This window comes from Strix aluco, chromosome 18 (genome assembly GCF_031877795.1).
Source record: "Strix aluco isolate bStrAlu1 chromosome 18, bStrAlu1.hap1, whole genome shotgun sequence".
In the NCBI taxonomy this organism is placed as follows: Eukaryota; Metazoa; Chordata; class Aves; order Strigiformes; family Strigidae; genus Strix; species Strix aluco.
The window spans coordinates 1,157,973-1,171,282 of record NC_133948.1 but is presented as its reverse complement, the minus strand read 5'-3'; the positions used below and the strand labels follow the sequence as shown (position 1 = coordinate 1,171,282).

The 13,310-nt window shown below is 61.6% G+C and overlaps 1 protein-coding gene across 2 annotated transcripts in view; it reads left to right on the top strand.

Moving 5' to 3' along the window:
- The window catches only part of SEZ6L (seizure related 6 homolog like), a 47,705-nt gene extending 35,055 nt beyond the window's left edge, over positions 1 to 12,650 (top strand). Inside the window, exons 5-17 of one of the 2 annotated variants that reach the window (XM_074844107.1) lie at positions 179 to 364; positions 836 to 1,001; positions 2,945 to 3,111; positions 4,058 to 4,252; positions 4,336 to 4,474; positions 6,944 to 7,140; positions 8,327 to 8,521; positions 8,638 to 8,829; positions 9,054 to 9,248; positions 9,925 to 9,957; positions 10,110 to 10,221; positions 10,485 to 10,587; positions 10,841 to 12,650. In XM_074844107.1, coding sequence (XP_074700208.1) covers positions 179 to 364; positions 836 to 1,001; positions 2,945 to 3,111; positions 4,058 to 4,252; positions 4,336 to 4,474; positions 6,944 to 7,140; positions 8,327 to 8,521; positions 8,638 to 8,829; positions 9,054 to 9,248; positions 9,925 to 9,957; positions 10,110 to 10,221; positions 10,485 to 10,587; positions 10,841 to 10,870 — 1,910 coding nt within the window. In that variant the 3' untranslated portion in view covers positions 10,871 to 12,650. Of the gene's footprint in view, positions 1 to 178; positions 365 to 835; positions 1,002 to 2,944; positions 3,112 to 4,057; positions 4,253 to 4,335; positions 4,475 to 6,943; positions 7,141 to 8,326; positions 8,522 to 8,637; positions 8,830 to 9,053; positions 9,249 to 9,924; positions 9,958 to 10,106; positions 10,222 to 10,484; positions 10,588 to 10,840 lie in introns of both variants that reach the window. The other variant, XM_074844105.1, reaches the window with a different exon arrangement.
- The last annotated feature ends 660 nt before the right edge of the window (positions 12,651 to 13,310 follow it).

Here is a 13,310-nt window from a genome sequence, read left to right as displayed (position 1 = left end):
AGTGGTAACAGGTGGAGAAGCAGCAGCAGGGTGGTTTGTCGGTGCTCTGCGACCGGCAGCGGGGTCTGTCTGTGGCACCGTGGGCACATCCAGCACGTCCTCAGCGCTCCCACCTCGGGTGTGGGGTCACTCGGAGCAAACACGCCCTCAGCTCCAAAAATGTGTGTGCTTATTCCAGTGTTTATGCTGAGCTGCAACTTTCCACGGAGACCTGACTTTGGAGATGTCACCGTGATGGATTTGCACTCGGGTGGAATTGCTCATTTTCACTGTCACCTGGGCTACGAGCTGCAGGGTCCCAGGGTGCTGACGTGCATCAACGCGTCGAGGCCGCACTGGAGCAGCCCAGAGCCCATCTGCTCAGGTACGCTCCTTGTTGGTTTGCCTCAGTGCTAGGAGAAACTGGGATCCCCCAAAGAAAAAAACTAGAATCGTCAGTGCTAAGAGAAACTGGGATCCCCCAAAGTTGCTTTCTTTGCGCCGTGAGTTGAACGCGGTCCTGGGAGCGAGTGGCAGCAATGCCCAGCTCTGTGCACAGAGCAGCCCGGGTTTCCGAGCGGCCGCGGAATCTGCCTTGTAATTAGGCAGGTGAGGAAAGGGAATTATAGGTTTTACATGTATGTGCGAGCATCGATGTGGAAGCATAAACCAAGGCACAGCCAAGCCAGGCGCGAGGTTCGTGGATGACAGACTGGCGAGAGAAGCTGGGCAGGCGTCAGCCCTCCGTGGAGCGCCGCGGGGGGGCCCCGTGCCTTTTGGCGTGCCCCAGCCCCGGGCACAGAGCCTGGCCATGGCACTCGCCCGCCGGCTCAGCGGGGCTGTGCTCTGCCGGCAGCACCCTGCGGCGGGACCGTCCGCAACGCCACCATCGGCCGCGTCCTCTCGCCCAGCTACGCCGGGAACCAGTCGGGCAGCATGTACTGCGTGTGGGCCATCGGGGCCCCCCCGGGCCAGAAGCTGCACCTACACTTCGAGAAGCTTCTGCTGACCGACAAGGACAGGTAAGGCTCCGGGTGCCACCAGCCGGCGGCAAGGCCTGTGCTGAGCCCCTTTCCCCGCACCCCCAGGACCGCCGGAGCTTTGCTCTGGAGCCCAGGGTGGGGACCGAGGAGCTTCGCCCAGCGCGAAATATGTGACCTTGGAAGGTCCCAGCTGGGCTCCGGCCTCCACCCCGGAGGCAGCACCGGGATCAACTGATCTTTGGGATCAATAGCCCAAAGTTTATCACCTCAGGATTTAGACCCGTCTGTTTAACAATAAGCTGAAAACCCTGAACTCCAGCTGAAAAACTGCAAATCTCGGGAGCCCAGATGGCTGCTGGGGCTTTACAACTTACAGCTGAGTTTAGATTTTAAAACCCGTGTCCCACCTGATACTCATCCCCCCTTTACTTGCCCCAGTTGATATAGAAATTACTCACCCCCTCCTTTACTCGCCCCCCTTTAGTTTTTCTTCCAGTTGCCCCAAGTGTTCCTAACTTTGATAATTTTTCTGGGTTTTCACCAGATTTGTGTGGCTTGTTCTCTAATTTCCTCCCATATTCACCTGATTTTTCCCCAACTTGTCTTATTTTCCCCCAAAATAGTCCCCCCCAAAATACTCACCTGAAATACTCGCCCTGAAATACTGCCCCTGAAATACTCGCCCCAACAGGCCCCCCCAAAATAGCCACCCCCCTAAATAGTGTTGCTGAAACAGTCCCCCCAAAATACTGCCCCCACCCCCCCAGCCCCCACCCCACCCCCCGAAAGACTCCCACTTGGAATATTCCCCCTGAATTACTACTCACCTGAAATACTTCTCTCTGAAATGCTCCCCCCAAAATAATCCTCCTGAAACACTACCCCCCAAAATACTCCTCCTCAATTACTCCCCCCCGAAATGCTCCCCCTGAAATACTCCCCCCCAAAATACTCCACCAAGAGACTCCCCCTGAAATTCTCTCCCCAAAACAGTCCCCCGAAACAGTCCCCCCAAAATACTCCCACCCCAAAATTACTCCCACCCCGAAAAGCTCACCCTGAAATAGTACCCCCTAAAATACTCCCCCCTAAAATACTCCCCCCACACCCCACCTTGATTAAGACCCCCCAGTACTTATATGGAAAATTACTCTGCCTTTACTCGCCCCCCCCCTTACCCTCCACTGTTTACTCGCTCCCCTTTACTTGCCCCCCTTTCGTTACCACCCTTTACTTTAACGGGGTGGGAGGCTGAAACGTGGTGGGAGGCCGGAGGGAAGTAGAGGCCGGAGGGCAAATATAGGCCAGAAAAAGGGGATGCTGAAAAGGGGTGCGAGGTCTGATGGGCATTAGAGTTTGACAAGGGCTGGGAAGCCAAAAAGGGGTGGGAGAACGTGGTGGAAGTAGAGATGGAGAAATCACTAGAAAAGGAAGGAGGAATTTCCCCCAAATTTCCGCTGTTCACCTCCTATTTTTTCCTATTCCCCCAAGTTTTCCTAATTTTAACAATTTTCTCTAAGTTTCCCCAAATTTTCCTGGTTTTCCCTCACATTCCCCTGATTTCCCCCAACTTGTCTTATTTTCCCCAAATTTTCTGAATTTTTCCCCAGATTTCCTCTGTCTCCCTCCTATTTCCTCCAGTTGCCCCAAGTTTTCCTAATTTTGAGAGTTTTTCTGGGTTTTCCCCAAAGTGTCAGCATCCACGCTGTCAGCATCCGTAACGCAAAGCGCACACTTACGGCGCCGGTGCTTGTGTTTAAACAGCATTAACATTCAGGCTGGTAACGGGCAGTAAAGCAGGTTTATGGCTTGTAGTAAAATCAAGGAATAAAGCCCCTGTTTATGACACAGTAAAAGAGACTTATCTGGTTAGTGAATTTTTGTTTGCACGATTTCTTTAAAATGCCACATTCCGGATCACCGGGTGCTGGTGAGGCGGGGGGCCACTGCTGCTCCGTACCGTGCCGTGTGCTCCCGTGCAGGATGGTGGTGTACAGCGGGGACACGAACCAGTCCGCCGTCCTCTACGACTCGCTGCGTGCCGACAGCGTGCCCTTCGAAGGGGTGATCAGCGACGGCTCCTCCATCCGCATCGACTTCCTCGCGGAGGAGCCGGCGGCCGCCACGGCTTTCAACATCCGCTTCGAAGGTGATGTGCTCTCGTTTCAGTGCCCCTGCAAGCAGCGGGTCGGCCTCAGCCCGTGCTCCCGGGCCTCGGGCTGTTCAGGCAATTAGCAGAGGTGCAGCCGCAGGAAGGGTCTCGGCTGCCCCCCGCACTGGCAGAGCCGTGCTCGGTGGTGCCGTTGTCCCCGCACGCTGCAGGCACCCAGGGCAACCCTGGGGCTGGAGTAGCATTGGGGAATAGCTTTGCCTAGCAAGAAATACGAAAAGAAATAGTTAAATGTCATTTATCCCAACGGAAAGGTTCACTGGTGAGCTGAGTGTCCACAGGACATGCCGCGGGGCAGCGCTGGGGCAGCGGATGCCCATGCCCAGGATGGGACCCCCCCAAACCTGGGCTGAAAAGGGTGTCGGTGTGGTGGGACTCACCCAGCCTGCGGTCACCCTCACCACCAAAGCCCAGCTGGTCCCTGTAGTGTGGCACCGACAGGTACCGAGCCCTCACCGATGGGTACCGAGTCTTCCTGCTGTGGGCAGCGGCAGGGAGGGGACGCCGGGCGAGCCCTGGGCAGCGCACGCAGATTTGCTCCGGTTGTCATCGTTGAAGCGCATCCTGCTGCCGGGATCGGTCCCAGCCTCTGGGCAAGCTCAGTAATCCCCAGGGAGATTGCTCAGCAAATACAGCAACGGGCGACGCGGCGAGCGCGTTACTGACGCTGATGCACAATGGAAGCGGGGTTTGGTTAAGCCTGCGTGGCTCAGGACGGATAAACTGTTGTTAATCCTAATTGCCTGTAAAATATGCCATGGAAGAGGCCGTCCGTGCATGGCGAGGCTGGGGATGGCAGCAGGGCCCAGGGCTCATCTAGCAAACCCCCAGGGCTGCGAGTGTGAGGAGCAGGGGAGGGCAGCGCTCCCACCCAGCCAGCTCCGTGCCCCTACGGCTAATGGGGTGGGGGGTGTTTCTCTTCCAGCCTTTGAGCGGGGCCACTGCTATGAGCCCTACATCCAGAACGGGAACTTCACCACCTCCGACCCCACCTACAACCTGGGCACCACTGTGGAGTTCACGTGTGACCCTGGGCACTCCCTGGAGCAGGGCCCCGCCATCATCGAGTGCGTCAACATGCGGGACCCGTACTGGAACGACACGGAGCCGCTGTGCCGAGGTCAGTCGCGGCGATGCTGGGCGGCGGGGGCGAACACCCCTGGGCCCCCCCCACTGAGCCCGGCCTGCCTCTCGCTCCCACAGCCACGTGTGGGGGGGACCTGACTGCCATGGCCGGGGTGATCCTGTCCCCCAACTGGCCAGAGCCCTACGCGGAGGGGGAGGACTGCATCTGGAGGGTTCACGTCGGCGAGGAGAAGCGGCTCTTCCTGGACATCCAGCTGTGAGTAGTCCAGACCTCGGCGTCTGTCTCTGCCCCACCAGTTCTCAGCCTGCACTATCCCAGCTGCCCCCGCCCCAGGGACCCACACCAGTTCCCTGTTCCCCCCCTTGGAGCTTTCCTAATCCTCCATGACATACTGGGCACCCAGGGGAGGTGCAGGGCAATACTGAGCGCTGCTCCCTGAGTTCAGAGCGCTGTGACACCATCCGTTGGTCAGTCATTGCTCCTGCAGTGGCTTCTGAACTCCTCCGGAGTGAGGCCGCAGGGAGCGGAGCCGCAGCAGCTCGAGGTGACACGCAGCACCCTCATGAACTGGTTCACGTGGGGCTCAGGACGTCCACGAGCTGGAAACCTCAGCGCTGTCTTTGGGCTGAAGGTGATGGAGGCAGCACGGGGTGCCTGAGGGAGGGCGTGGGGAGACCTCATGGCCCTCTACAACTCCCTGAAAGGAGGGTGCAGAGAGGGGGGATGAGTCTCTTGAACCAAGGAACCAGCGCCAGGACAAGAGGGAATGGCCTCAAGCTGCGCCAGGGCAGGGTCAGACTGGCTCTTAGGAAGGATTTCTGTCCAGAAGGGGTTGTTGGGCGTTGGAATGGGCTGCCCAGGGCAGGGGGGGAGTCCCCATCCCTGGAGGGGTTGAAGAGTCGGGTTGACCCAGCGCTGAGGGATCTGGTGGAGTTGGGAACGGTCAGTGTGAGGTTCATGGTTGGGCTGGAGGAGCTTCAAGGGCTTTTCCAGCCAAGAGGATTCTGTGATGCTGTGGGAGGCTCTGCCCGGCCCTCCTGCCTTCTTCCTCTTGTGGCACCGTCTTCGCAAAGTGCATCAGTTCCCCTCCTGACTGCCAGCCCGCTCCCGTGCCCTCTGGGTCACAAAGCTGCAGGGCAGCAGAGCGGAGCCGCCCAGCACCCCCCTGCACGTGCGGGGCTCAGAGGGGCGCGGGATTCGGTGCCAGGCTGGGAGCAGAGGGAATCTCCTTCGATATTATTTGGGGTTTTCAAGAGGAGGGTGTGTTTCCAGCAAGGGCTTCAAGTCATAAACGTTTTAAAGCTTTCTGTAAAAATCGCAGTTTGGAGCTCCCAGTGCACCTCTCCCAGCTTTGTGGGTGCTTGGGCTGAGCAGAACTGGAGGCCAAGCAATCTGAAGTCATCAAACATAAATGTCACTGAGAAAATCGTGTTTGACAGAAAGCAGAGATTTACTACAAATGTCAGCTTGCCACGGGGATTAGCTGGGCGCCTCCCAAGACCGTTCTTAATAAAACGTCTGGGGATCGGCTCAAGGATCTCCAAACAAGGCTGAATTAGACGGGCAGGGTGGGGGTCCCGCAGCAACCCAGCACGTCCCGGCCCCCCCCCCCCGTACTGCGCACGCCCGTGGGCAGGAGTCCGGGCTTCGCTGGGAACGTTACTTCAGCCTCAAACCTGATGGAGACTCCTCCTGCGGGGGCTCTCCCCCTGCCGCTCTGCCCCGCGGGGAAGGGCAGGACGTGCTGCCCCAGTAGCAGAGTGCTGGGTGCTGGTCGTGCTCCCCGGTACTGGGGAGCCTCACTGGGATGCGGGAGGGCACTGGGGACCCCCGCTGGGATGCGGGATGGCACTGGGGAGGCTCGCTGGGACACGGGAGGGCACTGGGGAGCTTCACTGGCACACAGGATGAGGCAGGGTGGCGAGCAGGGGCAGGCGATGTCTCTGCCCACCCCGGGGGTTGAGCCCATGGCTTGACCCACGCTCCCAGCAGCCGGCGGCGGGGGCGAGCATCATCACGGCCCTCGGCCGGGGGCGAGGAGAGGGCAGGGAGCCCCTTGTCCCCTCCCGATCAGGGGGGAGCCCGCGGGGTGGTTGGAGGCTGCTGCCGGTGCTGGCCCTGGCTCTGGAGCAGGGTTTGCTGCCTGCGCTGCCTGCGCTGCCTGCGCTGCCTGCCGGGAGCATCCCCGGTGCCATCCGCGGGCCGCCACCGCTCTCTGGTGGCCGCGGGGACGATCGCGGCGGCGCAGCCGGTTCCGGGCGCCGAAGCCGCTTCCTAAAGCGGGGCCCGGCCTCAGGGCTCCGTCCCGCCGCCCCCCCCCCCCCCCAAAAGCTGCAGCAAAGAGAAGGGCGGGGGGGGGGGGGGGGGGCTCCGCAGTGGTCCCGGCCTCTTCCAGGCTGTGGGGCAGGGGCTGGGGCAGCCGGTGTCAGCCCATCACCCGGCATCGGGGTGGCAGGCGAGGGCTCGCTGCCTCCGGAGCCCCCCAGAGCTCTCGGCAGGGAGGGGGTGAGTTGGAGGGGGGGGGTGCAGGTTGAAAACCAGCTCTACTGACCCCCCCCGGGACGGGGCAGCACCGCAGCGCTTGCCCAGCCTGCCTGGGGACAGGGATGGGGACAGGGATGGGGACAGGCTGCAGTGTCGGAGCAGGTGGTCACCCCGCTGCCCCTCGAGCCCCTCACCGCCGCGTCCTGCCCACGCTGTCCCTAACCGAGCTCTCCCTTCCAGCCTGAACCTCACCAACAGCGACATTCTCACCATTTACGACGGGGACGAGCTCACCGCTCGCATCCTGGGGCAATACGTGGGCAGCAGTGGTCCCCAGAAGCTCTACTCCTCCAGCCCCGACCTCACCATCCAGTTCCACTCAGACCCTGCCGGGCTCATCTTTGGGAAGGGGCAAGGATTCGTCATGAACTACATAGGTAGGGAGAGCAGGGTGCTGCAGGCGGGGGGAACCTGTCACACAGCCAGAGCGGGGTGTCTGGGGGCCGGGTTTGGAAGCAGGGAGAGTCGCTGTGACACCAGCCCCCCCTCTCATCCCACCCAGCTCCTGCCGAAACCCCCAGCCCTGCTGCAGGTCTCTGGGTCAGTCAGTTCTGGGGTGTCCCTGTACGTCTCCCCTCGTCCAGGCTGGCACTGGCATTTCTGGTCCCTGTTAGCTCCGGTCTGGCAACTGTGGGAGCAGAACAGCAAAAGAAATTGCTGGAATTAGGGGTGAAGGATCCGCCCCCCGGCTCTGTCAGGCACGAAGCTGGTGGCACTGAGGTGCTGCAGCAAGGTGTCCTCCTGGGAGACGTCACTGGGACCAGTCCCCGGGTGGGCTCCTGGGGTGGGTGTTCCCAGCTCCCGGCTCCAGGGAGGCTGAGATGGCATCTGTGGGGCGGCTGTTCACACCATCCGTGTCTGCCAGGTGGGCGGCTGGTGCCCACAGAACCAAGGGCAAGGACTGGGAAGGGCGTTCCTTCCCCACAGCTGCCTACGGTCTCGCTGCCTGCCTCTCCCGCTGCCTGTCTGCCCCTGGCAGGCTTCTTCCAAGCGTGTTTTTCTCTCCGCTGCTGACAGCTCTGGTTACGCCAAGCCGGCAGCAAGCTGCAATGCAGATCGCCGGCGAGGCTGCAGGTCCCCTCCTCGGTGTGCTGCAGCACATGCAGGCAGGCTCAGCCCTGGGCTCAGCGCTCAGGGGGCAGGGGGCTGGGCAGGAACCCCCCCCCCCGAGAGTGAACAAGCCGCTCTGCGACCAGCTGCTCTCCTGAGCCGGCAGCCAGTGCTGAGCCTGGCGCTTCCAGGTCGCTCTTTATGTCCCGAGCCCAGCAAAGACACTGCCCTGTTTTCATCAGCGCAGCCCTCCGCCCGTGTTTAGGGTCAGGGCTGGGGAGGCCCCAAAGAGCCCCCGTTACCTGCTGTCCCTTCCTTCTGCCCCGCGGATGTCACCCGTGGGCCAGGCGGCCGGCTGTGGCTGTGCCGTTGGTGGTGCGTGGGGCTGGAGAGCTCTCAGGGTGGGGGGACCCAGTGAAGAGCTGCGTGTCCACATGCCCTGGCTCCGGGGAGGGGTTGGCGGGGGGGTGATCTGGCTCGGTGGGTGACAGCCAGCACCTCTATTGGCTGCAGAGGTGTCACGCAACGACTCCTGCTCCGACCTGCCCGAGATCCAGAACGGCTGGAAGACCACGTCGCACACAGAGCTGGTGCGAGGGGCCAAGATCACCTACCAGTGCGACCCAGGCTACGACATCGTGGGGAGCGACACCCTCACCTGCCAGTGGGACCTCAGCTGGAGCAGCGACCCCCCCTTCTGCGAAAAGAGTGAGTGCCCCCAGCGACGCATGGCTGTCCCCGCCACGTCGCTGCCACCTGCACCGCTTTGGAACCAGTGGCCGGTGCCGGGGGTCCCCGCTCAGGCGGCCTCTTTCCCCCCCCAGTTATGTACTGCACGGACCCGGGGGAGGTGGAGCACTCGACCCGACTCATCTCGGACCCGGTGCTGCTGGTGGGCACCACCATTCAGTACACGTGCAACCCCGGCTTCGTGCTGGAGGGCAGCTCACTGCTGACCTGCTACAGCCGCGAGACAGGGACGCCCATCTGGACCTCGCGGCTCCCGCACTGCGTCTGTAAGTTCGGGCAGTTCCTCCTGCTCGGCTCCTCTGCTTGGAAGGGGGGGTGTCCGGGAAGCCCTTTCCTGTGGCCAAGACCTCCCCCGGCTGCCCAGGTGGTGCAGAGCTTTGAGCTGCCTGAAAGCGGGGTGGGGTGAGATCTCGGGTGCTGCCTCCCAGGCTCCGTCTCTCCCTCGGCAGCCCAAGCCCTGGGGCTCACCCTGGGATGTGTTGCCTTTCAGCCGAGGAGTCGCTGGCCTGCGATAATCCAGGACTGCCGGAAAACGGCTACCAAATACTTTATAAGCGCCTCTACTTGCCAGGAGAGTCCCTGACCTTCATGTGCTATGAGGGCTTTGAACTCATGGGGGAGGTCACCATCAAATGCATCCTGGGCCAGCCGTCCCACTGGAGCGGACCCCTGCCCATCTGCAAAGGTAATGGGGGGGGCACAGGGACAGCCAGCACCTCTGTCCCCAAGCCGGGACAGCCCGGGGACCTTCGCCTGGCTGCAGACCCCCGGCAGGTCTCTAGCCAGGAGGTAAACTCCTCCAAGACCTGGGTGCTCTCCAGGTTTGTGCTGAGCAGGCTCTGCCGCCCCAGGGAGGGGGCCCAAACCCCCTGGTCACCGTGCTGATGGGGTGGGGGGGTGCAGGGGGGGCCTGGCCACCCACTTGCTCTTCTGGCTTTGTTGCCCAGGCTCAGCGGGGTGTCTCCTCTCCTCGGGCACCCGCTGCGATGGGAGAGCTCAGCCCCGGGAAACCCCCCCAGGTCTGAACAAGGTCTGGGTTTAGTGTGTTTTCTGGACACAGGGGGACCCTCCCATTGCCATTAAGCTGCCGGGTTGAATTGTTCTTAATTCCTACTTAACGGGAATACATGGAGACATTGTCTCTGGGGGAGCCATCCTGCCCGGGTCTCCGTGCCCAGCCCGCCCAGTCCCGTTCCTGCGCTTACAGAGACTGGGAGCTTATTAAAAGCCAAAAGTTGGCGGCGTGGCGTGGGACCAAATGGGGCAGGGAGACCCCAGACCTGAGCTCCCCATGCAGCCAACAGCTGCCAGCACCCAGTCAAGCCCAGTTACATACCAGTAACTCTCCGTTTCTCTTCCAGTGAACCAAGACAGCTTTGAACACGCTCTGGAAGGTGAGTGACGAGCATTTACCGGACGAGCCCCACGCAGGTTCCTCAGCCAGAGCCTGTGAGGAGCCCAGGAGGAGGGAGGGAGAAGCAGTGGCAGTGAGGGGATCACAGCGTGCTTGCAAACACCAACATAATAGATCTTGTCCCTTTAGTAGCAGAAGCTGCTGCAGAGACATCGCTCGAGGGGGGAAATATGGCCTTAGCCATATTCATCCCGGTGCTGATCATCTCCTTGCTGCTGGGAGGAGCGTACATCTATCTCACAAGGTGGGGCATGCAGTCGGGCTGGGGTGGGCTGGCAGAGCCCCGGGGTGGGAGAGGATGTGGCCAGGGCTGGCTCAGCACCGCTGTGCCCTCACCAGCCACACGCCCCGGGCATGGTCCTGGGGAACTGGGCACCCAGCTCCCACTCTGGGGTCCCTGGGGGGCTGGCGGGGAGCTGGGATGGGGGGATGTGGGAAAAGGGGGGTGGTTGTGCTTTGTTCCGGGGTCACGCCGCGTAGCCCCGTGACTCTTGGGTCTCCTCACAGGTGTCGGTACTACTCCAGCCTCCGCCTGCCCCTCATGTACTCCCACCCCTACAGCCAGATCACGGTAGAAACGGAGTTCGACAACCCGATTTATGAGACAGGGGTGAGTCCTGCTGTGCCCGTCCCTCCCTGGGGACCGTCCCTCTCGCCGGGCGTGCAGCCGCAGGATGTGTCCGGCCAGCCTGAGTAATGGGGTGGGGGGCTGGAGGGGGCACAGGGGGCTGCGGGGTCCCGGCGGGGAGGGCACCGCTTCCGCCGGAGCAAAACAACACCCTAGGCCTCTCCTGCCACCTCCGAATGGGGAGATTATCCTGAAATGTAGCTGCTGCCCTCAACTGGCTTTGCCTTCTTTTCAGGAAACAAGAGAATACGAAGTCTCGATATAAGGACAGCGGTAAGAGAGTCTCCGGCTGCGAACTTAATGTGCTCTCATAGAACTTCCTCAGTAACTAATCCAGAGACCACGTGGAGTTTGGTTGGACCCCTGGACCTGCTGTTGTCTTTCCTTTTGCCTCTTTATTGAAGATTTTACTGTTTTCTTCACTGTATTTATTCTATTTAAACTGCGATAGGTGTGCGGCGGAGCTCTGGGCGCAGGCAGCAGCGGGGGCTGGGGCAGAGCCGGGTCCCGGCGAGGCCAGGGCGGCACGGGGGCACCCGCTGTCCCCCCGCCCCTGCATGGCAGCGTGTCCCCCGCCACTGCCCACGCACACGCAGGGGGATTTCTGCGGTTCTGGTGTTGTTAAAAATTAAAAATGTCTCCATCGCAAGAGCCTGCAGTTGATTGCTGGGAGCTGAGGTAGGCGCAGAGTTTGCCGCGAGGTCCCACCACCGCTGCCAGCCCTCCCCATCCCGCAGCTCCCGGCTCCCCTCGCCCCGAGCGGGAGCTGCAGCCGGGGGCTCGTGTGCCACCGGCCCATGTGCCACCGGCCCACGTGCCACCGGCGCAGGGCCCGTCCTCGCTGCGGGGAAGCGGAGCGTGGCTCAGCTTGCGGTGCCGGGGAGCAGGGGACGGCCCGGCACGCACAAGGTACACGCCGCTTACTTCTCCCGCTTTGCTTTGGGTGCTGGAGAGGCAGCGAGCCAGGACTCAACCGAGCAGCATTAACCAGTGACCCCCAGCAGCCCAGCCCGCTGCCGGGGGGCTGTGGGAGCCCTCCCTGCTGCGACGGGGAGCTCCGCAGCCTCTTTGCTCACGCCAGTTGTTCCTCTTCAGTAACACTCACCGTGACCCTCGCCAGGAAAACCCCGGTCCCACTAACGGCCAGAGGTCTCCCCTTGCCCCCCCAGTAGCATCTCAGGGTAAGCAGGACGGACTGGGCTCCCTGCCTCCTCCACTGCCCACCCCGGTGCGGCGGCCACGCCGGCACGGTGCTGGGCAGAGATGGAGGCAGCGCAGCCCACCCGGCACATCCCCCCCCGTGGGCCTGCAGCTCCCACCTGAAACCCCGGAGTTGGCACCTCGCTGGGGCTCGCGGCTGGGCAGGAGCTGGAGAGGGGCAGGGGGTGAAGGAAGAGGTTTGTTGGGGAAGGAAAAGCAACTGGGCAGCGTGGCCAGGCTCTGGCACAGGAGACCAGCCCGTGAGGAGCAGAACGGGCAGAAATGAGCCCCTCAAAGCTGGTCCCACCACAGGCAAACCCCAGTTCCAGCCTCAGCATCCCCTGCACTCCTCCACTGCCTTCACGCCTGCCAGAGCCCGACACCAGCGGGGCTGCCCCCCTCCGCAGGGACACAGAACACCCCCCCCACGCCCCCCAGCCGGGCCCTGGGGAGGGCAGCGAAGCCACCGACCATGTGTCCTTGGCTGCCAGTGTCTTTCTTTTGTCCTTGTAGAACAGCAATTGTAACCACGGGAGGCTGGTTTAGTTTCAGGATGGTTAGTGCATCTCTGCAGTGTACAGCTGAGACTTAGGTTTTTTTTCCTTTAAAAACAATGAATGTGTGTTTGTAATTTGTAAAGGTTAAAAACAAAAAGAGAGAAAAAAAAAAGAAAAAAAATGTGCCAAAAATGTACTAAGCATTTCATTTCCCTTCATACATGTCTGTTTTTATAAGAACAATGTGAAAATTGCTGGGATTAAATATTTTTGAACATGATAAAGTACTTCCGTGGGAAGCTCTAGCGTTCAGTATAACCTCAATACAAATTGTTCTGTATTTTTAAATGTCTGAAGTAAGTTTGCAGAGGCTCGGACCGCAGGCAGGCCCGGAGGGGTGCCCGGCTATGCCGGCGTGGGGGCTGCAGCGGTGCGAGGGAGGGTGAGGGCCGGGCACGTCACACACTTTGCTGCAGGACCCTGGCTCGGCTCTGAGCGTGGCTTCCAGGGGCCAGATCCTGCCCTGGTGCAACCCCGTAGTGTCCCCTTGCTCCCAGGGGATGGAGCCAGCCAAGCCCTGGAGGGACATGGGGTGAGCTGGCACGGCCCGGGGGACATCCCTCTTCCCCCCCCCCCCCGCCCCGAGCATCACCCCTGCCAGCCCAGCCACACCAGTACCTCGCAGGGTGGGGGCCTGGGTGCTGCCCCGAGGCACTGGGACCCCAATGGACACCTGTGGCCACGTCCTGGAGGATGTGCAGGTTTGGGGGAGCCCCGCAGGGCAGGGTGCCTTTGGGGACCCATCCTGCCCATGCCCTGCTCGCCCTGATGGCCCATGGCCATCGCCCAGCAGCTCCCATGGGACACGTGTCAGCTGGGGCAGGGCAGCTCCCCAAAACCACAGGGAGAAACAAGGGGGGGCTGGGGGCTGCCTCGCCTGCCCCCCGTACAGCTCCACACCAGCCACATCCTGCGCTGCTGCTCGGCTCAGGGAAGACCTCGGGGCTG